Raw genomic sequence first — 24851 nt, 5'->3', positions numbered from 1 at the left:
GGCTCAGGGCCTGTTATATTGTAACTGTGACAGCTTTGTAGATGTGTTTAAAATATTCACCACTTAATGTTGTTCGAGTTGTATGATTGGGGTGGAATTCGAAAATGATTTATTTTGAGGTTGAGGGGGATATTTCAGGTCGAGCAGCTTGAAGTTGAATAGGGCATGACCAGACCAGACATAAGCTTTTTTCCATGTACTTGTTGGTTCAATAAAAACCAGGCTCAGACTGGGGACCACTAGGAAAGGTGGGGCAGTTGTTGAGTGCTAAGGAGCGCAGATTGGGACACCCTGAGCTCACATACCTTTTAACATGGGAAAAAGTGACGTACCGGCGGCGCAAGGGACTTGTAAATAAGCCCCCTCATTGGTTATACAGTTCTGTATTGCAGACCACACAACGCTTTACTTACGTGATTTCCTCAGTGGCAACCCCTGGTCTGGGCATTCCTGCAGCTCATAACAAGCACATACACAGACTCCCGCAGCCTGTCCTCCATTTACTTAAATAGCATAAATACACACTGAGGTTCCAGCTATTTTTAGGACATTCTTTTAAACCTTAGCCATAGCCCCAGGGCTGCTGTTCAAGCTCACCCTTAATTGCCTGAACCGAGTCCAGTGGCTGCACGCGCCCTGCTCCATTTGTCCATATAGGATGTTAAATGCTGTCAGCTTGTCTTTCTACAAGTATTAGTGACAGACATCCAGTCTGTGCTGGAGAAAGCAACTCAATATCTTAGTGCAAGTGGGAGACCCTACATCCAGTCTGCGCTAGAGACAGACACAGTGCAAGTGTTGGTGTGAGACTTGAACAGTGCATGTAATATTGTATTGCAATATTTATGTAGCTCTTAATACCCCCATGTGGGGGCCTGAAGTGCTTGCTGACATGGGTAGCATGCTACACCTTGCAGGGTGTGTGATTAGAAGTGTATTGTCTTTGCTTTGATCCTGTCCTGGAAGTGTTTCCATGTCGCGTGAGGACCACCGAGGTGAAGTTATCGTGTTATGGGACACAGCGCTTAGCAGTGTGATGGATGAAAATAGTTTATGGTTTTCAGTAAACTGACAGCTTTAAGCAGCTGTGCAGGTCCCTTTATATTATTTCTTATGTTCATAGTCCACTTAGCTGGTTACTGCACGGGGTGGCTCATTCTGAGATATTTTGTACAAAGTTTATGGTCGTAAGCAGGTATAGGTTAAAGGGAGAGAAGGAGGCGAGATCTGCTGGGATGGACTTTATTAAAATCATCCCATATCTGTTAGGTGTGAGGAAGCGGTCATAGTATGTAGCTAGTTGAGACCTGCAGTCGTGGACTAAATTAAGATCCTCCGTTGGCCAGCACTATGTGGCAGATCTGTTCAGGTGTTCCATGCCGGATCAGTTGGTGATTTTCTGTGGACTGATACAGTACTGGGTGATGGACCTAACCCTTAGCAGTTGTGTTGTATGTGAGTGTGTCAAGCAGTAAAAGGAAATTATTATGCAGCCTGTATGAACTACAATTTTAAGCCAAAACGGTAAGTGTGATGGTGTTACTATTAGTCATGTCTTCTGGATTTATGTGATTGTGCGGCAGTGGCCTTTTTTGCACAATTTTTGATTTGCTGCATTTGCCACATAATCCATCATCTGCTGCATAATCTGCAGATTTTAACAACAACAAAAAAGTGCTTCTTGGGAAACAGTTCAAAAGTTGCTAAATAATTAGTGACACTTGTTGCCACGCAGTGGAAGGCACTTTGCAAAGGTTGACCGTTCACCTTTTTGTTGCCATATTTAGGTATTAAACATGTACCAATAAGGTGCAACCTAAGCACAGAGATTGTTAAATGACAAAATAATGAAATAACACTATCACAAAAGAGGCCACATTATGCCGCAGACCTTGCCTTTTCTTGCAGCATAATTTAGTCAACCCTGCTGCATATCTTGGCCTTCAGGGACTTAATCCTAATGGTCCTTCTATTAGTGTGTATATATCGTATTTGAATTGTAATCGCATTTATATAGCACTTACTACCTCTGACAATGTGTTGTAGCGCTTTACACTGGGCAGCACGCTGCTCCTGAACCCAAGTTTAGCAGGTTTTTTTTGTTTTTATGGTTAATCTTTCAAACAAAAATATTTGTATTGTTTTTTTAATAAATGAAACATCCAGGTGAAAAAAGAAATCGTTAATGCACGATATAGGTACGACAGTGAGCAGCAAGGTATAATTATGAGCAGAAGGTGTTGCAGCAGAATCTCCAATGAGGAACACATGATTAAACCAGTGTTACATATATACAGATACAAGGGTCTTTTTCCAATACCAGTATATTTGTCAAGAGTGGGCAATTTGTCACAGTTGTTAATGTCCAATCTCTGTCCTGCCCTGTGTGAGGCCCGTTCCTCCTTTTTCCATGTCGAAATCTAGGCCATAGTACTCTATCCAGGGCGTTCAAATTTTCCGGAATATATGAGGGCACCCTCTTGCATTGTAGACCACCTTTTCTGCGACCATATATAGATCCATATTGGATCTCCACTCTATGAATGTAGGAAGTCGTTGAGCCCCCCAACCTTTAGCTATGTCTCTCTTGGCCACTACTAACCCTAGGTTAGCCAACAGGAGCTTGTGCCTTGGCAGATCAATCCGTGGAGATACCTAGTAAGAGAAACTTTACATCCAACCCAAGCTGAGCTCCAAGGATATTGTTTAGTTCTTTCACTATCCTATGCCTGTAAGTTTGAATGTATCTGCACTCCCAGAGGGTTTGGATATACGTGCCTCGCTCTGTGTGGCATCTAAGGCAATCTTGGTTGTCAGCCCTCCCCATGGCGTGTAAGCGTGCCCTATCAAAATAGATCCTGTGTAGGATCTTATATTGTATGAATCGCAATCTTAATCTAATCGCTACTTCATGTGGGTGCATGAGGGCCGCTTCCCAATCAATATCTTCTAGTGGGCCGGTGGTGAGTTCCCATTTGGCTCGGAGCGGACCAAGGTTGTCGGGTATATTGTTGATTTGTGTCTTGTATGTCAGGGAAATGGCTTGGGTCAGGATCTCTTCTTGTAGGAGCCTACCTTCTAACGTTTTATGGTTATTCTTGGTTATTGGAATTAGCCTTGCCCTCGTAAGGAAACCATGCCATGCATTTACTCCAGTTTCTATACGGTAGATTAAATTATTAAGAGTTATCTATGATCTCGAGTGGAGGGGTTCAGTATGTTGATTCATTCACTGGTTGGCAGTTTTAATAGATGAGCTGCTGGAGTTTAGGTAACATTAGAATGCAGGAGTATGACTTTTAAAGGAGCGGTTGTGATTTCTGAAATGAGGTGTGAGCAATTTGCACAGATACAATACTAAGGATTAATGCAACTTATATGTGACTTAGAGTAAGCTGTGCTCAAAGAGAGGAGGCATGCAGAGGATGGAAAGGAAATAGAGTCATTTGAAAGGAAATTGAGAGTTGACAATCTGAACTTTTAAGTCAAATTCAGTTTTCATTCAAGATTTGTAGGATTCTTGTGGAGGCTTTTTGAGATTGCTTGCAAAACTGTAGAAAATAAAACATTATTTACATGTGTTTGGCCCTGGGAACACAAGCACAGAGTAATGGCACATCTTATTCCAAGCTCAAACTGTTTCTCTTTGCAGTTTTTTATTACAATTGACCATTTCGTTTGTACTGACTTTGCAGGTATGTAAAACGTTTCTGTTCAAAATGTTAAGATGAGTTATAAATAAATAAATAAATAAATAAAAGGAGGATGTGATTCTTTCAAAGTTGGCTTGCAAAACGGATGAATTAGCATTTCAATTAGGGGCGTAGGAGACCTTGGCGGATGGTATACTCCGCCACAAATGTGACGGATATCCTGTCCACCGTAATACAAGTTCCATGGGATATAATAGAATTGTAATACGGAGGACGGGATATCGTCACGTTTGTGATGGAGTAACCCCGTCCGCCAAGATCATAATCAGGCTCTTACACTTTACACCTACCTATTATACATGACAACACTAGGTCTGTTATTAGGTAGGTATTCCCCATTTTCCAGCCACTCCCCTACGTCCCTCCCAATTTACTATTAAAGTGTATACCTACGCGATAGGCACTGTCAGTGTGCTGGGGAATCCAGTTTTTGTGAGGATCATGCTCTGTCAGTATAATAATGTATGTGGGAGAAATCTTGTCTGCGCTAGGGGAGCACTGTTAGTATCCTGGTGAAAGGATGCAACATCTAGTCTGTGCTAGAGACATGCTCTTTCAAAGTGTGAGTGTAAGCAAGAGACTTCTAGCTTGTTCTAGAGACAGTGTCCCTAACCTAGTATAAGCGTACATCCAGTCAGGGCACTGTTAGTGTACTATTTTAGAGGAGAGACATCCAGTTTCTGGTACAGAGAGACAGTGCCAGTAACCTAGTGTGAAGGGCATCCAGTCATAGCTCTTTCCATATACTAATGTAGCTGAGAGTCCTCTGATCTGTGACAGAGACACACAGTGTCAGTAACCCAGTGCAAATGGGGACATCCATTCATGGCCCTGTCAGTATACTAGTGTAGCCGAGAGACTGAGACTGGAAGACTGTTCTTCAGGAATGCCTGGTGGTGGCTTCTCCGTTTCCCCCACATGCAACAATCAAGAAAACACCATTTAAATTGTTTGTGGGCACATTCCTCATTTCAAATTGTTGCCAGGTTGGATGAACTAGCAGAAGAGTTGGGTTAAAGTGTTTATGAAGGATGACTGGCGGAAGGCTGAGATGAAGAAAATTGCTAAAGTAAACTTTGGGCATGATATAAAAAAAATCCACAAAGAAGGTGCATGTGGGTATTGGTAATTTTGTCAGGATTCACACATCTGTTGGTGCAAGTGACTGATCGAAACACACTGAACCCGCGGAGGTGGTGAAACTGTTCAATAATGCTGTTGAGATGAAAAATTGGTGTATATGGAATTTGAGCAGGGTTGTTTTGCGCAAAAGAAAGAGAAGCAATGTGTTGAGAGGATGAGCTTAAACATTCTGATGCTAGCGCATATGTGGGTCAAGACCTGGAGGGAGGTCACAGGGTGAGTTGTGCATAAGGAAAAAGAGGGTTTGCAGAGAATGTTCGTATTTGAAGTATTATGTTGTCACAAAAAAAGTTATTTTCTATCTCTTCCCTATTGTTTTTCCCTCTGTGTGTTGTGTCATTGTTGATTTGATCACTCTCAAAATTGTATCCTTTACTGTTGTATATATTGGTTCTGGGATTTGATTTTCATGGTTTACGAGTAATCTTCCATTTGTTTACCTGAAGAGGGAGTTGTGTGGTGTTTAAAGTGGGATACAAATGTGGCAGGGGAGACCTAGGTAGGGGCCCTGCAAATATCCATCTTCACAATCTTCTTATACTTGGCCCAGTGGTTTGTCACTCCTCTGGAGGAACGACAATGAACAGCGGCAAAGGACACAGGCAACGAGATTGGCTACTACACATCTATACCCAGTGTTGCCTTTGATGGCTTCCTACTTACCTATCTAGGTTCAAAGGAGACGGAGGGAGAGTCTTAAAGAGAGAAAGGAGGCCATACTCAACGACTGTCGTCATACAGCACATCCCACATCAGACGGATTCCAAGCTAAATGAAGAAGGGTTTGGACACTTGGAAGGAAGGACAGTATTGTGCTTGAGATAGAAATAAGAAAGAACATATCGAACAAAAGTAGGACATGATCTGAGAACCACACCCTCTGGAAGAAGGCATAGGAAGGACTCCCTGCATAGAAGAGATTAGACAGATGTGACAGCAACAATTGCAGTAGGTTAAGCACCAGAGGCAGATTGTGGTGAGGAAGAGGTATTTCTTCATAAGAAAGATTGAACGTGTCCGGTCAGAGGCATACATCTTCACCACATCACTCACAACTCAGGGTTCCGCGATGGCCCTTAGCGCTACTGGTTTGGCCCATAAGGAGACATTTCATCATGAAATACCCCTCAAAAAATCAGGGATCCAAAAAGAATTGCAGAATCCTTTTACCCAGAAACCATTTAAACTTGGAACTCCAATGACCTGTGCAGCTTCAAAGTAAAGAGGCCTGGGAGGATAGAAAACCGAAGAGCATCTCAATGTGCATATCCTTTTTTTGTGATCTAGCCACTCAGTGTTCAGGCTATGAGCCTCAAACTGAAAATATGCTGCACAGGTAGGGCCCCAAAAGCACGACTGGAGACAGATGAAAATTTCAGAGTACGGGTCACAGATAATTTTTGAGGCAAGGGGAATTGGAACTAATTTGTTCACCTGGGGACTACCAAGATCACAGATGTCCTTCCTTCCTGATCCTGGACATCTTTCTTAGAGTGAGAGGGTAGGGAGGAAAGGTAAACAGCAGCTGCATGAGGCAGAAGGTTGCATTTGCGCCTACTCGCATCCCAAGGTCCACCCTTTCAATAACTAAACCTTGGAAAGGGCTGTCCCCCTGAGGCACACAGGTCAGCTACTAAAGTTTTGAATCACTTGCAGACCTGGAGAAAGGGGAAAGACCTCTGTAAGCAGTAGCCTAGAGGAGATGAAACATCTCCCCTCAAGGCATCCGCTGGAGCAGTCTAGAAAAGACTAATACCCTCTCCTCAGGGCAGGGGTGCTAACACAGGCCCCTGGGGCCCCCGTGGACCCCCATTCATGTTAAAGCCTCTGAATATCTGTGATATACGGAGCCTCAGGGGCCGCTCGCCTCTTTCTACTGGGGGGACCCATTTTCATGTGTTGCACAACTGCCTCAGGGCATCTGCTGAGAGCAGTCTAGAGAAGAGAGAAAACCGCTCCTCAGGGCATCTTCTGAAAGCTAGCTAGAGAATATATTGTCCTCGCCTAGAACCCAGCTTGGTCTCTGCCCACAGCACAGAAGTGCTGGTTCTGGGTCTCAAAGGTTTGTATTGTATACTCCTCCGGAATTTGGGTTTCTGTCCATAAGATGACAGCTATTACTTCAGAAACTCAGACATTGTCAGAATGTTTTCCCTGCTCACTAGTTAAAAACACTGAATTAATTACCGGGCTCCTTTAGTGTGTTTCAAAGGTTGCAATTCCAAACACCTTGAAAGATTCCCTCCCAGCCTCATTAGTGGTTCCTGGAAATGTACAAGGAAAGAGGAATCAAGAGGCCATGCTTGAGTGAGGCTGAGCCCCAGCTGGAGGCTGAGCCCCAGCAGGACAGCACATGGTCAATCAAAGGTTTCTATTGGAGAGTGGCCCAGGGAACTGCAAGAACTGCATTATTTTCCTGCAAAAAATCTTAACAGAAAGGAGGAAAGCCGTTCACCTGCGGCGCTAAACAGAGGACAATAACCTCAGGTGCTGGCTGGGATCGAATTGGGATGTTAAAGATTAATTTGTTGACCGTCTGAGGATAAACAGTGATCCCTCTGCATATTGAATACTCACCAGTGGTACCAGAACTTTGGTGAAAAGCCCAGGGAAAATGATAGGGATGTTCCTCTAAATAGTCATCATACTAAATAAAATGAAAAAGAGATCCACCACCTCTGGCGAAGAAAACACATAAAATACACTTGGGTGCCCTAATTCTCTTAGGAAATTAGAAAAACTGTGCCTTTTCCCTAAAACACCAGGATGCCCCACTGGAGAATAACCTGCTTCATGTGGCATGTAAACCACAGACTCAATAAGCACCAGCATTTGGAGGGATGATGGACAATTCAAAGTAACACCTGGGCAAACATGCACACTCCATGACTGAGAACCTTCTGTTGTGGGAACTCGCGTACATCATGGCTTCCACCTAGCAAGGTGTTGAGCACGGGTTGTACCATTAACATTAGATTGGATACTGGGAGAGTGTCATTCAGACGGATGTTTCCACCTCCATTGATCCTCCTGAGATGTTAAGATGTCCAGCAACTGGTATGCTAAATTGTAATCAGGTTCAGAACTCCTCAAAGAACCATAAGATTCAACATTGACTTTGACCTATCAAGGTGGTTACGTCTTTGATTTTGAGGTTAGAAGAGATTCCCAGTTCCTTCCAGCAGTAGAAAGAGTCCCTTTGGAACACAGGGTGGTTGGACAGGAGGCGTTCACTTACTCTTTCAAGGATGTGTGTCTTCCAAGGTTCATGGACTATCATGCTATCATCAAATGTATTCTCTGTCAACAGAAAGAAAATACCCAGGAGTCTTTAAAGTTAACACAAGGTCCCTGCCAAATTAAGGCATTGTAGCTTCCTTTTCTTCAGATCTCTTTGCGAGGTCTTCTTTATCCCCTAATACTTGGGTTACATCTTTAATAAAGCTATTCAAATTCCATTAGATCTGGTGTATTAAATTATTCCTTAACATGTGACCATTCTGGATAAATGTATCATCTGTAGGACTCTAAGGGCCTGATTACAAGTAGGTCGACTAATACTGACCCATGTGTAAACCCCTGTTTACGCATTTTTCAGAATTACTAGTTTGAAGGTATTTAATGTATTCGATAATTATCTAATATGTTAAATACCTCAAGCTACATTAAATTTTGGCAGGTCAAACCTGGCGAAATTTTACAGGAGAAATATGTACGCTATTTACTGTGCCAGGCATATTTTGATGCGTTAAACACCAACATCAGCTCAGCATGTTATTCCCCTAAAACTCCTAATAGGTACTATTGGACTTGGCCCTTTTTGCAGGGTCATCCCTGAACTTTTTGCCTTCCTCCTGTATTTTTTCTGACCTGTTGTTGGTGGTTTAATGACTCTGGGCACTTTACCACTGCTGATCACTGCTAAAGTTCATATGCTCTCTATTGTAAATTGTTGTAATTGATTAGGGACTCCATGATTGGCTTATTTGATTTACTTATCAGACCTTATTACAGTGCACCATGTGTGCCAAGGGCCTGTAAATCAAATGCTGCTGGTGGGCTTGCAGCACTAGTTGTGTCACCCACAGAAGCAGCTTGTAAAATGTGGTTCAGGCCTGCCATTGCAGTGCCTGTGTGCAGTCTGGGACTGCCATGTTGACTTGGTAAGTGCGCCCACTTACCAGTCCTTAAACCTTCCCTTTCCTACATGTTAGCCATCCCTAAGGTAGGCCCTAGGGCAGGGTGCATTGTATGTGAAAGGTAGTACATGCCCTGATGTGTGTGGCATGTCCTGATAATGAATTACAGCCATTTTAGTTTTTCACTATTACAAGGCTACCTGTTCCCATAGGCCAGGATGGGCAGTTTGATTATAACATCTTATAATCCTAACTGACCCAAGGAGCCTGGTAGAAAAATGAATTTAGTATGCCTGAACTCAGAATGATAAAATACATCTTTTAGTGAAGTTGGTTTTAACATTCTCTGTTTGAAAATACCACTTTTAGAAAGTAGGTATTTTCTGGCCTAACCATCCAGCCTGCCTCTGCTAGGTTGTGTATTGCATGTCTGGTTTGTGAGTGACAGGGGCTGGGGTGGCTCCAGGAGGCAGGGTGAGTCAGCACTAGGCTGAATAGACCCATCTGCATTGGGAGTGGTGGGAAGAGTAGCACCTGGGCCTGAATAGGGCTGTGCCTGCCTTCCACAATGCTGGCTCCACCTCCTGTGGTGCGTCTGATGACCCTGGCCCACACTTACATAGGAGGAAGCTGTGCACTGGCAGAATGCACCCATAACTGGTTTGGACTAGATACAGACACTCTCTTCCTTCAGAGACAAAGGATCTGTGTGTATAAAAAGGGGGACCCAGACCCCAGAACTTTATATCCCTTCTGGAAAATCAAGAGGAACCTTTGCCAAGGAGAATAAACCAGAGAAGCTGAAGGAGGATTACTGCCCCTGTGCTGTTTGCTGTCTGGGGATGGCCTGCAGTGGTTACTTGTTGCCAAGGAAAGGAGAAAAGGACTTTGCTGTTTGCTTTGTCATCTTGAGGAAGATCTCCAAGGGCTTGAACTGAGCTTACCTCCTGGCTGAAGTCTCAGGGACACAAAGACTTCACCACCAGCTCCACCTCAGTTTCCTTGCTCGGAATTCTGACCTGCAGTGAGGTGCCTGCTGTTGTTTGGGCTCTCTGAGAGACTGCGTGTTGCTGGGAGCTGGAAGCGCGACACAACGAGGAGAAGCGTGTCGCCACCCGCATCGCCGAAGAAGCGTGTCGCTGCCGCAGTGGTTCACCGTCGCATTACCAAGGAAGTGTGTCGCATCACCGGAGAAGTGTGTCGCAGGGCCTGTTGTGGCTCCAAAGATCATCGATTTCGCCGCACGGCCGTCGGGCGTGCACGCATCACATCCCCATTATCGCATCGCATCGAGGTGCCATCTTGTCGCATAGCACCGGATCACAGTAAGAAACCGACGCATCACCTCCTCTCCGGTAAGAAACCGACGCATCACCTTCCCTGCGCTGCAGTAAGGAACCGACGCATCACCTCCCCCGAAGCAAGGAACCAACGCATCACCTTCCCTGAGACCCTTTTGTTTGTATTGCGTGATGCATCCAAGGTACTTTGAGAGTAAACTGTCGCATTTACCATCTACATTGAACTAAGATATTCATACCATTTTAAAGTCATATTTGTTTTACAGTATTTTGGATTTTTGTTGTTTGGTCTTGTGTTAAGTCTAGTAAAGATTACTTATTTTTCTAAACTGGTGTGGTGTCCATTTGTAGTGTTTTCACTGTATTACTGTATGTGTTCACAAATGCTTTACACACTGCCTCTGTGATAAGCCTGTCTGCTCGTGCCAAGCTACCAAGGGGGTGAGCAGGGGTTATTCAGGAGTCTATCCCCCTTTCCCTGACTAGAAGCAAGGGTCCCTATTTGGACAAAAGTGCAAGCCATTGCAAACTAGAGACTTACTCTTTCAAGGATAAGTGTCTTCCAAGGTTCATGGACTATCATGCTAATGTATTCTCTGTCAACAGAAAGAAAATACCCAGGAGCCTTTAAAGTTAACACAAGGTCCCTGCCAAATTAAGGCATTGTAGCTTCCTTTTCTGTCTGTTTTATTGGACCAGTCATAACTCTTTTACGTGACATATTTTCTGAAAACGGATGATAACCCTCACCTGCTTCAAGAGGTGTGCTTCTTTATCAGGTTCGTTCTCACCATGACTGGGTTTTTCTTCTTTACAGTGGGTTCTTCGGATCTCTTTGCGAGGTCTTCTATATTCCGTAATTCTTGGGTTACATCTTTAATAAAGCTATTAAAATTCCATTAGATCTGGTGTATTAAATTATTCCTTAACATGTGACCCTTCTGAATAAATGTATCATCTGTAGGGCTCTAAGGGCCTTCTTACAAGTGGGTCAGCTAATGCTGACCCATGTGTAAACCCCTGTTTACGCATTGGTCGGAATTACTAGTTTGAAGGTATTTAATGTATTCAATAATTATGTAATGCGTTAAATACCTCAAGCTACATTAAATTTTGGCAGGTCAAACCTGGCAAGATTTTACAGGACAAATATATACGCAATTTACTGTACCAGGCATATTTTGGTGCATTAAACACCAACATCAGCATGTTATTCTCCCAAAACTCCTAATAGGTACTATTTATCACACCCAATAAATAACATACCCCCGTGGTATAAGTATTTATCAGGTGCGCTAAATAGCTCCTAAACTCAGTAGCGCCCGGGTTATTGGCCTTGTAATGTAAATGCTTTTAGCCATTTTGTCTAGCAGCCCATCTGCTGTTCAGCGTGGCTGAAAGCCCAGAATCACAGGATGTTGATTGTCCAGCCCCTCCTAACACAAAAAAGTGCTATGATGTGGTCTGCATTGGCCGCATCACAGCTCTTTTTTCAGTGAGTTTCAGCCATGCTGAACAGCAGATATGATGCTAGACAACATGGCTAAAAGACAATCACATTGGCAAGGCCAGTAGCTCGGGCACTGCCGAGATCTGTTGTTCAGATCAGTGCTTGTTCGGTGCTGACGGGGTCCTGCTGAACAAATGTGGAAGTGATAGTGAGACACATTTGAAGAGCTTTGAAGTGAAGTGAGGATGTGGCGTAACGGCCATAGCTGCTGACAGGGGAACTGGGGAACCAGGTTTGAATCTCAGGGTCAGCTGTACAGTTTGTGACTCTGGGCAATTCACTTATGCTTCCCCCTGTGTACGACAATGAATGTGTCATTGTGTAATGTAACTGGTGAGCAAAGTGCTCCAATACCATTGGCTGGTGTTAGCACTATGGCAAGATGGAGGACTGAACAAGCGCTCCAATGTCATCGGATTGTGCAAAAAAAATAAAAGCAGCAGCGACGAGGGGGTAGTGGGAGGACAGGTCAAGCAAGCAACAATGGGAGAGGGCGGGAGAAAGCAACAATGAAGGGGTAAAAATACGTTTTTTGCAGCACAATTAGCGACAAAATGAATGTGTCATTGTGGAATGTAACTGGTGAGCACTTCAATACCAATAGCTCGTGTTCGCGCTATGGCAAGACGGAGGATGGAGCGAGTGCTCCAATACCATAAGATCGTGCATAAAAATATAAACAAGTGGTGTTCGTGTTTAAACATTATTTTTCCTCACCAGAGGTGGCCACATCTACTACTTAGACATGAGGACCAAGTCTGCGCTAGAACTGAATTTGGTGAGACGCCCTCAGTATGCTAGTACAGAGACATGTCCTCAGGCTGAGTTTAGATATTTCCTGTGTGTTCGTTTTAGGGATGTTTATTCATATGTGGCTAGCAGCAAAGGGTGAATCTGAGGTATCTTCAAGGAGTGGGTGAAGAATTCTGCACCGCCGACGGAGTTCGTGGAGTTTTGCAAACAGAGCACAAAGTTCCCAATAACTCTGTGAAGTGACGCAGAGCTGAGTTTATTCTCTCGCGTGGCGCGCCATCATTAAGTTGGAGAGCACAAGCGAGAGAAATTGCGTGCTAGACCATCTCCCAGCAAGATTACTGAATGTGGGCTGTCACGGCAGGTCACTACTGCTCAAGAAAACTGCTGCTCACTTTGAGGAAGCTGCCGCTCGAGTAGAAAATCTATTTAAGCGGCAGAAAGTAGCAGTGCCCTCTAGTGCACTGTGTGATGCCGTTCGTGCTGATTTTACAGCACAGGAGAAATTCCTGATACAAAAAATCAGTGCGACGTACCAGACTCTGCCACTCGCGGAACTCCGCGTAGTACAGCAGAGTTTTTTCGGCACTTTGCAGAGCTCCAGGTAGTGCAGCACCGCAATCTCTGGCTAGGCCTAGTATTTTCCACTTTCCTGTTGACTCCCCATATTTTTAGTTTCTTGATGCAACTCTGCCTGGTGGTTCGGGCCAGAACTTCAGCGACACTGTGTACACATGGCTCCCTGATGTCACTGGCTTCAACCAAACAAAATTGTAATTGTATTTATATAGCGCTTGTTACCCCAGATGAGGTTTCAAATCACTTTTTCAGCGAATAAAATGCAACTCCAGAACCCAAAAATGATCAGTGGTGGATTAGTATAGGGAAATTGGAGTTAATGTGAGCGTTGGACATGCGAGTTTTCACAATATACACACCTTCACACCACAACCTGTAAGTATAGAATTCTTTATTTGTCATTGATTAATCACGAACAGCTTCAGTACAGATCACTGTGGATCTCAAAGCGTCGGTAGGAATCTTCTGCTGCAATCACAGGAAAACTCTGAAGAATAGAACTTTCAAAGTTCTTTAGTCAGCAAACACCCTTCAACAACACAATATCTCAGGATGGGTGGTGCTTCCAGAGCTATCCCAGTCCAAACTCGTGTCCTGGCGTTCAGATTCCCATTTCTGCACAAAATGGAGGTTCTGCGCCAGCCTGTGAATAAGAAAAGCTGGACGACATTTCCCAAAATGAGTGCGGCTTGCAGGCATCAAAACAGAAGAGCTACTGTTAGATTCAATCCCTCGAGTACCAGTGATGCCAACTCAGCGATCTTTGGTTTTCTCCAAGATGGCAGGCATCACAGGGAAGATTTCCTTCCAGGGAGGAGGGAGAGCAGCACATATATGCAACGCACAATATTAAATAGAAGGTAAATAAAAATAAGGAGCAAGAGAAGCAAAGAAGATAAAGTAGGAGATAAAACGAATAACATGCTGATGAAGGCCCAGAGAATAGGAATGGCTAAGATGAGAGAAGAGTAGGAAAGAAGAGGGAGCTTAAGAATCCTTTTCAATGTCCACATATAGAGAACGTCGTGCTTTTCCGCACATTAAATGCCCTCGGAGATGTGGTTACTGTGCAGTTGTTGAGTGACCTGCTGAATGATGTGTCCAAGGACAGAAACCGTGTAATGGAAACACATAGAGATTCCCACGGTGAGGATGGATCGTGTGCTTCCTTGTCGGTTCCCAAAAATAGTTCCATCGCAAGCTCCCCAGAAGAAGCCAACTATGACTACAGCTGTTATCATTAGCCTGGCCCAGGTGTGGCGACAAGTATGACTGAGGGCAACCGCATTGACCGTGGTGGTCTTGAGGTGTGACACAAATGTAAGCGATTGTCCTTTCTTGGTACGGGTCTGTCTTGTGATGTCACATGAGTATAGGATGGTTATTCTCCCGTGACTTAGTCCGGCCTGGAAGTGGCACAGAAAGAAGCTGCTTGGTTTGTGTAGCATTTATTTGGTGGTCCCACTAAGTTTTAGACAAGTTTCCTGAGTTTGGTCCACATGGTTGCCAGGGCTCTTCCTGTCCATGGGAGGCTGCCTGTTGAGACACTCACTTTCTGTCTTCATCTTCGACGTAATGATGGAGGCTGAAGAAGTTGAGGGAGCCTTTAGCGAGGTTGGACAGGTGAATGACGCCGGTGACGACCAGTGTGATGAGCAGTATGGGAACCACCACATTCCATACTGTGGCAAGGATATTGTAACAGCGAGCCTTGGAGCCGAAGCGACGAGCAGCAGCTACATCACCAGCAACTTTCTGGTCACGGGCCTGGAATTCAAATAGAAAAGAGTGTAAAACTTAAAATGCAAGCACATTTGCAGAGTCAACATGAGGATTCAGGTCAACTAGACTTTAATTGACCAACCATACAAAATAGACTCAGCCCTTATAGACTTAGAAACCAAACCATCGACGGAAGTCTCAAACCATGCAGACTATGAGACCAAACACCAGCATGAACTCAGTCCATACAGTCTATGAAACCAAACCATCAGCCTAAGTCGCAACCCATGCAGACTATGAGACTAAACACCAGCTTGAACTCAGTCCATACCGTCTATGAAACTAAACAACTAGCCAGGAATCAACCCATACAGACTATGAGACCAAACCACCCGCATGAACTCAGTCCATACAGTCTATGAAACCAAACCATTAGCCGAACTCTCAACCCATGCAGACTTTGAGACCAAACACCAGCATGAACTCAGTCCATACAGTCTATGAAACCAAACCATCAGCCAGGAGTTAACCCATACAGACTATGAGACCAAACCACCAGCATGAACTCAGTCCCTACAGTCTATGAAACCAAACCACCAGCCAGAAGTCAACCCGTACACACTATGAGACCAAACTGCCACAAGAACTCAACCTATACAGACTACAATACCATACCACCAGCAAGTACCGGGGCCAAGCAGACTAGGAGAGCAAACCACCCGCCTGGATTGGGTTGAATCAAACTATGAGACCAAACCCCCAACATGGACTGGGCCTATGCAACCTGTACCAGACCAAACTATCTGCTAGGACTAAAACTAAACAGACTATAGCAGCCCAACCCAATAACAACGATTTAGACAGTTAATGTCGTAAATAACATACCTATTTACATGCTTGGTAACTGGCCATATAAACAGTAGCAGGCCTGTTTTTCACCTCTGACCTTGCTTCCCTTTATATTTGACCCTCTTGCAATTTCACTATTTATCCCCCTCTTTGCCTCGTTCTCTCTTGATTGTCTTTTAATTCTCTCCCTACCCACAGAGTTCATGCAAGGAATGAGTATGCTAACGGAGCTCACGGCAGGCAGCAGAGCGCGCCATGTTACAGCGGTGAACAGCTGTGCAATCCTTAGCTTTGCATACTGCTGACCAAACGTTCAGGTGCACTTTATATTCGTTGTGCAACCACCAGACGCAGAAATAGAAGAGGGACAAAACGACACCCATTAGGTTACCTAACTTGTTAAACCTTATTTTTATACGTGTCAGCGTTGTTGCATGATTCTTTCACATGGAATACAGTAGTATTTAGGTCGTAGCATTTCCGAAGCATTATATATAGACTGAGTCTATCGTATTACATTATATGTTGCGTATTTCCTTAATTAAACCTTTACATTATTTTTAGTTATTTACAACTAATTGCTGTTATTGCTAGACTAAAACTATGATGTCCCTCTAATTTCCGAAACAGCAGCTTCGAAATCAAATGAGATTAACAAACCGTTGAGGTTAAGAGGTATCATTAGTTCAGTTCCTGCAGCCTGCGGGTTTGACACGCTGTAATTTAACAGCTCTTTACATGGCCTGCATTCCTCCACAGGGGCCTCTTTCTGCTGCCACCGCTAACGAATGCTCGTATTTGAACTCTTTGTCACGGGAACGCGCAGCTTTGCTTGCAGACAGCCACTGGCACCGGTGGGGACCCATATGGTTTTATAAACCAGCAACCAAAATTGTGCCTTAGTCTAGGAAAAAGGTTTCAGACTTGCACATTCTAATTCTGCTTTTTGTTTTCTCGAATATAAGCAGCCGTACTCTGTATCTGGGTAAGACATGGGTGCCCAACATCGGCCCAGGAAGGCTGGGTCTGATTTTTTGTATATCCGACCTCAATAGGAATCATCTAGACGGCTTTTGGTTGTCCTGAATATCTGACAGCCACCCCCCACCACCACCACCAGGTTTACATTGGTCGCTCCTGGCCTACTCGTTAGCCAGCCTATTTAGAACTGTTTGTTCCCCTCAGTCCGAACCTATCGCTCTTTAATATCATTACCCCCTCCCATACCTGTATCTCTGATCGAGCTGTTGCCTTACGCCCCTGACCCTCTCCTCACCCTGCCATATTGTTTCTGGCATTCTTTCTCTTTTCTTCTGTCTCTCCGCCGCTGCCCCTCACCTCTTTCCGTTTGATCTTCACCTTCTTTGCCTCTGGGTCCACTGGTCCTATAAGCATGCCCCCCTTGTAGTGCATCTGGCCCCCAGACCTCCTTCCCGGCGAAAGTTCCAGTTGATGAATTGCAAAAAGTCGCTACTTGGATCCGCCCTGGCAGAGGATGTTTAACAACGGACCACCTCTGCTCAGCAGAGAAAACAAGGGGCGTTTTTACTGTTAAAATAAAATGACATCTGAGAGCGACAGATGCCAGGAGGCACCAATAAGCGCTTCCATTCTCGGCAGACACTGTCGCCATAGCAGCTGAGGGGATCTCAAGAAAGCCACGTGGCCGTCACTGGATACAGCACCAGGTATTTGTAGCTGGTCACTTGTGATTCCCATCGGAGCTGTCCACCCCCTGTGCACCCTCACCGCCCTTCACTCCTCTGCCTAGATTATGGGCCCAGGCCTCCCTGCTACCCCTCCGTGCCTCCTCGATGCCCTCGATACTTTATCCCCGCCCTTGTGGTATCTCTGTACCTTGTGCATACCCAGTGCCCCTGACGGCCCCTGTGTCATCTCTGAACTCCCGTGCCTTCCTGCAGCCCTTGATGCCTCCTACATGCACCCCGTGCATCCCTCACCCCGTTCCTCCCTGTCCTTGACGTCGCCTTCTTATACCTCATGCATCCTTCACCCCTGTGCCTCTCTGCTGCCTCCTTCTTGTACCCCGTGCATCCTACACCCCGTGCCTCCTTGCTGCATTTGTTGCCTCCTTCCTGTACCCCTTGCAACCCTTCACCCTTGTACCTCGCTGCTGCCCATGATGCTTCCTTCCAGTAGCCCGTGCATCCTTCACCCCTGTGCCTCCCTGCTGTACCCCATGCATCCTTCACTTCCATGCCTCCCCACTGCCCTCCATACCTCCTTGTAGTACCTCGTGCATCCTTCACTCCTGTGCCTCCCTGCTGTACCCCATGCATCCTTCACTTCCATGCCTCCCCACTGCCCTCCATACCTCCTTGTAGTACCTCGTGCATCCTTCACTCCTGTGCCTCCCTGCTGTACCCCATGCATCCTTCACTTCAATGCCTCCCTGCTGCCATTCATACTTCATACCTGTCCTGTGGTATCTCTGTACCATGTCCATACCCAGTGTCCTCTCTGAACTCATGTGCCTCCCTGCTGCCCTTGATGCCCCCTACCTGAACCCCGTGCATCCCGCACTCCCGTGCCTCCCTGCTGCTATTGATGCCCCCTACCTGAACCCCGTGCATCCCTCACTCCCGTGCCTCCCTGCTGCCATTGATGCCCCGGAACCTGAACCCCGTGCATCCCTCACTCCTGTGCCTCCCTGCTGCCATTGACACCTACTACCTGAACCCCGTGCATCCCTCACTCCCGTGCCTCCCTGCTGCCATTAACACCTCCTACCTGAACCCCGTGCATCCCTCACTCCCGTGCCTCCCTGCTGCTATTGATGCCTCCTACCCGAACCCCGTGCATCCCTCACTCCCGTGCCTCCCTGCTGCTATTGATGCCTCCTACCCGAACCCCGTGCATCCCTCACTCCCGTGCCTCCCTGCTGCCATTGATGCCTCCTACCTGAACCCCGTGCATCCCTCACTCCTGTGCCTCCCTGCTGCTATTGATGCCTCCTACCTGAACCCCGTGCATCCCTCACTCCTGTGCCTCCCTGCTGCTATTGATGCCTCCTACCTGAACCCCGTGCATCCCTCACTCCCGTGCCTCGATGCTGCCATTGATGCCTCCTACCTGAACCCCGTGCATCCCTCACTCCTGTGCCTCCCTGCTGCTATTGATGCCTCCTACCTGAACCCCGTGCATCCCTCACTCCTGTGCCTCCCTGCTGCCATTAACACCTACTACCTGAACCCCGTGCATCCCTCACTCCCGTGCTTCCCTGCTGCTATTGATGCCTCCTACCTGAACCCCGTGCATCCCTCACTCCCGTGCCTCCCTGCTGCCATTGATGCCTCCTACCTGAACCCCATGCATCCCTCACTCCCGTGCCTCCCTCCTGCCATTGATACCTCCTACCTGAACCCCGTGCATCCCTCACTCCCGTGCCTCCCTGCTGCTATTGATGCCTCCTACCTGAACCCCGTGCATCCCTCACTCCTGTGCCTCCCTGCTGCCATTAACACCTACTACCTGAACCCCGTGCATCCCTCACTCCCGTGCCTCCCTGCGGCCATTGATGCCTCCTACCTGAACCCCATGCATCCCTCACTCCCGTGCCTCCCTGCTGCCATTGATACCTCCTACCTGAACCCCGTGCATCCCTCACTCCCGTGCCTCCCTGCTGCTATTGATGCCTCCTACCTGAACCCCGTGCATCCCTCACTCCCGTGCCTCCCTGCTGCTATTGATGCCTCCTACCTGAACCCCGTGCATCCCTCACTCCTGTGCCTCCCTGCTGCCATTGACACCTACTACCTGAACCTCGTGCATCCCTCACTCCCCTGCCTCCTTGATGACTCCAACAGAACCCCGTCCATCCCTCACCCCGTTCCTCCATGTCCATGATGTCGCCTTCTTATACCTCGTGCATCCTTCACCCCTGTGCCTCCCTGCTGCCCTTCTTCTTCTTTCCTGTACCCGTGCATCCCTGTACTCTAATGCTTTCTTGCTGCTCTTGAAGCCTCCTTCATTGTAACACTTACATCCTTTCATCCTGTGCTCCCCTGCTGCCCTTGATGAGTCATTCCTTGTACCCCGTGCATCCTTTCACCCTTGTGCCTCCCTGCTGCCATTCTTTCCTGTACCCCCTGCTACCCCTGATGCCTCTTTCCTGTTCCTCGTGCATCCTAAATCTCCATGCATCCCTGCTGCCCTTGATGCCTCCTTACTGTACCCCATGCGTGCTTTCACCCTTGTGCCTCCCTGCTGCCCTTCTTGCCTCCTTCCAGTACCACGTGTGTCCTTTCTCGCCTGTCCCTCCCTGCTGCCCTTAGTGCCTCCTTCCTGTCCCCCTTTCATCCTTTCACCCTGTCCCTGATGCACCTGATGCCGCTTTCCTGTACCCCCCGCATCTTGACACCCGTGAGCCTCCTTGCGGCCCTTGGTGCCTCCTTCCTGCACCCTGTGCATCCTTTCACCCTATGCCCCCCTGTTGTCCTTGGAGTCTATTTCCTGTACCCCCTGCATCCTGACACCCCTATGCCTCTCTTCTGCCCTTGGTGCCTCCTTCCTGTACCCCCTGCATCCTGACACCCCTGTGCTTCTCTTCTGCCCTTGGTGCCTTCATTTTCCTCTCTTCTGCCCTTGGTGCCTCCTCCTGCACCATGTGCATCCTTTTACCCGGTGCCCCCCTGGTGCCCTTGGGGCCTGCTTCCCGCACCCCCTCCATCCTTCACCCCTGTACCTCCCTGCTGCCCTTTGTGCCTCCTTCCTGTACCCTCTGCATCCTGACACCCCATGACTCTCTGTTGCCCTTGGTGCCGCATGCCTGTACAACCTGCATCCTGACACCCTTTGCCTCTCTTCGGCCCTTGGCGTCTCCTTCCTGTACCCCCTGTATTCGTACACCCCTGTGCCTTTCTTCTGCCCTTGGCACCTCCTTCCTGTTCCCCCTGTATTCTTACACCCCTGTGCCTCTCTTCGGCCCTTGGTGCCTTCTTCCTGTACCCCCTGCATCCTGACACCCATGTGCATCCCTGCTGCCCTTGGCGCCTCCTTTCTGTACCCCTGCATCCTGACACCCCAATGCCTCTCTTCTGCCCTTGGTGCCTCATGCATGTGCCCCCTTCATCCTGACACCCCTGTTCCTCACTTCTGCCCTTGGCGCCTCCTTCCTGTACCCCCTGATTCCTGACACCTCTGTGCCTCTCTTGACCTTTACATGCTGCTCCCGGTGAACAAACAGCAACACAAGCTGCTTAGTTGCTGAGCATTAGAATTCAGAAAAATATGTTAAACAAATGGGCAAGCATTTGTGCCTGCTCTCAGTCCATCTGTGTCTACCTCTGTGCCTCCTCACCTCTGCGCCTTGTGCCTCTTTTGTACCCCTGTGTGCCACTGGCGTAACGAAAGTTGTGGGGACCCCCCTTCAAGGTACATGAAGGGGTCCCCACTCAGTATTTGAGATGGAGCTCTCATGCATGAGTACGGTGCTGAGGGGGCCCCCTGCAGCTCGGGCCCCCCCCGCACCGAGGGGGCTGCGGGGGCCTGTGTTACGCCCCTGCTGTGTGCCCATCTGCCCGCTCTGGTCCACCCTCTGCATCCTCAGCCCGTTCTGCCACCACACGATCCCTCCCTGTCCCGTTCACCGACTCTCTCCGTCCCCTGCCTGCCCCATGCCCCGTTGCCTTTCGCCCTTACCTTCTCAATGCCCCGTGACCTCCACTCTTAAGTGAGTGTTCTCCGTTCCCTATCCCCATGCCGTTTCTCACTCCTGAGTTTGCATGCTACAACCTGTTGCATTTTGGGTCCTGTAGTTTTGTTTGCTTGCACTAGACTACGGTGCACATGGACACCTGAAAGTCATGATTTGTAGGTGGACAGCTTAAGACACACTGCCGAGAGGTGGCTCTTTCTCCCTGTAGGCCTGGCCTTTCGGGTCTTTCTCTCATTACTGGCCCTGTCCCTCCTCTCTGCTGCTCGTGTGGTCTCCACCCCCATACCTTCTCTCTCCCATCCCTTCTTTGTGTCAGGTGCCTGCTGCGCAATGTTCGATCTCCTATCCATCTCTCCCATGAGGCCTCTTCTCTGTCCTGCGTCTGGAGCCTGTCCTACCTCACCTGCCTGGGGCCTCCTGTCCTGGGCCTCTTCAGCACCCCATAACAATTTTCTGAGATTTTTTTTTGCAATTTCATATAGCGCTAACTCGACCCGAAGGTATCATTGCGCTTTACATGAGCACCCGTTACATTACAGAATGACACATTGAAGGGCTTATTTACAAACACCTTGCAGGGCTGGTGCGCCCCTTTTAATATGGGGAAAAGTAACACCTAATGGCAAGAGGCTTGCAAATAAGCCCCAGTGATTTTCCCAGACTGGCAGGCTGTTGAGCCAACCCCAAGGCTCGAGCCGGAGTCTGCAGCTCCAAACTTGGCAACTCTGGCCTCAAACATCAGTGTCACTCACATCTTCTCTTCTCTGTGCCATCAAATGTTCTTTTTGCATTTGTCGCCCGAGTGGGACGGGTATAGCCATTCCTGTGCTCTCCATGCCACTGGAGTCAAGCTATCCTGGCTGAAGAGGGGTGATTCCCCAAAACAGGTCCCAGGATGCTTGTTTCCAGTCCAGGGAGGACCTAGGCCGGCAGTCTGGGCTGGACTGTTCCCATTGGGCGCAGGGTCAAGACTGATTTGCATATGGCGGGGTCCAAACTGGGGTGGCATGGTGACCAAAAAAACGATGGATATAATCCAGATCTCTTGACTGAGGGTGAATATTTGATTTGTTCAGCATTCCGTCCATCATTTGTTTGCGCAGCAAAGACTAAACATTGGTCAGTTGCTCTGCTCTGTATTGAGGCCCAGATCTCTGTACTGGGTGAATGTTTGACATTGCTCTGCATCCTGTCCATCATTCGTTCTTTTTGCATCTGTGCTCTTTTCTGCCATGTGCCTCCTCTCTGCAGTGTATGCTCTCTAACCTGTGCCTCCTCTCTCTCTGTGCCTCCTCCAGTTAATGTGCCTGTTTTCTGACCCTCTCTCCCTGTCTGGCACGCCTCCCCTGTTGTCTTCCGTCTGCCAGGCCTGCTCTCTGCCCCCATGTCCCATGCATCGCCTCCCTGCCCAGCTGCACCGCGCACCCCGCCTCCAGTCTGTCAGGCGTCTCCTTTGCCAGCGCCCATTCTTCTGACCAGGGCCCCCTTTCCACCGATATCTGGTGGGTGCCGCCACCGGAGGCTCCCTGCGCGCACTCACCTTGACAGAGTAGACTAGCGCCATGAAGCCCAGGCAGCACAGGTTCATGTAGACGGTGTTGAAGACGGACCAGATCATGTGATCCCGAGGCACCTTGGGGGTCCCAATGGTGATCACCGTGGGACCAGGTTCCGGTTTGCTGGGGGTCGTGTTCAGGAAGTCCTCACGGGGGTACGAGGTGTCCATGGCGGGCATGAGGAGAGATGGAGCGAGGGGCAAGCACGCCAACGTGTGGATATGTAAAGTGGGATTGTGGAGGTACCAATGTGGGGAGGTGGGAGGAGGAAAGCGCACTGCGGGGGCACCAGAGAAGGGTACCGGAACAAGACCACTGAGCTGGCTAGCAGTGGACCACCACCACCTGCGAGGGGTACGGAGTCCTATAAGAGATGGGGGCGCTGCTTCGAAGTACGGGGACAGCCTAAGAGCGGGGCGTCCGTGGTGGTGACAGGGTCCTGGGAGTAGGGGGCGAGAGACAGGGCACCAGGAGTGGCGGCAGCATTTCAGGGCCCGCAGACCTGGGCCAGCTCCTCTTATAGTTTCCTCCCTCTCTATATTAGACGCTGTAATTACCGCTTTGCCTGGAGTGGTTTACCCCAGAATACGGTGCCAGCCCGGGCACAAACACACCCTGGGGCCCGCCCACCTCACCAAAGCATCTGATGCCGTGTGCCTCCCGCCCGCCTCGCGGCCGCGCCGTGTGAAGCCCTGTCCGCTGCTCTTCCCTCTCTCTCCCTTACTCTCCAGCTTCCCTCCCGTCTCTCTCCTGGCGTCCGCTCCTTCATTCTCTCTCAGAGGCAGGCCCGGTTCTAGATGGTGGGCCGGGGGGGCCAGGCCCACCCAAACATGAGTCTGTCCCACCCAAACATGAGGCTGGCCCACCCAAACATGATCCTTGGCCCTCGCAGTGAATCTGCCACCGATGTACAACAACAATAAAAACTGTTCCGATAACTGGTGATTTACGATCGTGTTGCAGAGCAACCATTTGTCTGTTGGTAGTTTTTAAATGCAGATAAACTGAATTTTATGGGAATAGCTCAGTGGGTTACTACCTCTGTCCCAGATATCCTTATGTTACCTGCAGTTCAGAAGTTACTATCCTAACATAGGACAGTGACCCATGAACTGCCATCAAAGAGCTGCATACAAACTTCGCTTTTTGTGTTGTGATTTAGTTAGAATTTCTCCAGTCTTCCATTATTCTAATGTTACTAAAAAGAGTTTGTTTGGGCAGTTATACATTTTTATCAGTAAAGCCAACCCCCAACCACTAAAGTACTCTTTAAATCATGAGTTTGTGCTTCTCCAGACTAAACCCCCGTAAAATATATTGCCCACCAGTATGGATGGCGTGATTTCTACACCTTGTAATCCTCATTGGCTTAAGTGACATTCTCCGTAGACTGATTTATTGTCTCTGTATAATGTGTGCTGTTATGTAAAGTACTGTGACACCCTACCTCAAGCGGCCCGTGGAGGGAGTGCCGTGGGGTGGGGTGGGGTGGGGGAGGGGCAGGGTGGGGGTAGTAAACTCCGGCTCACGGCCCACCGGAGGAATGTAAACAAATAAATAAATAAAACAAATTTCATTGCGCACGCTGAAACGCATTTGGTGTTTCAGCGCACGCAACTGAATTTGTTTTATTTATTTATTTGTTTTCATTACTCCGGTCGGCTGTGAGCCGGAGTTTACTACCCCTCACCCTGCCCCTCCCCCGCCTCACCGCACTCCCTCCACAGGCCGCTACTGCACCCTACACTCATATGAGTAGCGCTATACAACGAATGGAATGGATACGAGAGAGGGGCAACAAAGAGATGAGGGGCACTAGTGGAGAGTGGCAGTGATGGAATCCGAGGAAGAGGTCACGGGGTGGGGGGAGCTACGGAGAGATGAGGGGCACTAGTGGAGGGTGGCAGTG

The 24851-nt window shown here is 48.0% G+C and overlaps 1 protein-coding gene across 1 annotated transcript; it reads right to left on the bottom strand.

The window, feature by feature from the left end:
• Positions 1-13514: 13514 nt before the first annotated feature.
• Positions 13515-23420, bottom strand: IFITM5 (interferon induced transmembrane protein 5). The gene is made up of 2 exons (XM_085644960.1): positions 22927-23420; positions 13515-14905 (listed from the first exon to the last, which is right to left on the bottom strand). The coding sequence occupies exons 1-2, from the start codon at positions 23119-23121 to the stop codon at positions 14687-14689; spliced, it is 414 nt and encodes a 137-aa protein (XP_085501086.1). The 5' UTR covers positions 23122-23420; the 3' UTR covers positions 13515-14686.
• Between the last annotated feature and the right edge of the window lie 1431 nt (positions 23421-24851).

This window comes from Triturus cristatus, chromosome 3_1 (genome assembly GCF_964204655.1).
Source record: "Triturus cristatus chromosome 3_1, aTriCri1.1, whole genome shotgun sequence".
NCBI classification, from domain to species: Eukaryota; Metazoa; Chordata; class Amphibia; order Caudata; family Salamandridae; genus Triturus; species Triturus cristatus.
This window is presented reverse-complemented; position numbering and strand designations above follow the sequence as displayed.

Coding starts and splice junctions, on each gene's coding strand:
- IFITM5 (XM_085644960.1), bottom strand. CDS start 23,121: ATGCCCGCCATGGACACCTCGTACCCCCGTGAGGACTTCCTGAACACG. Junction 14,906..22,926: donor CGCTAGTCTACTCTGTCAAG/GTGAGTGCGCGC, acceptor TTTGAATTCCAG/GCCCGTGACCAGAAAGTTGC.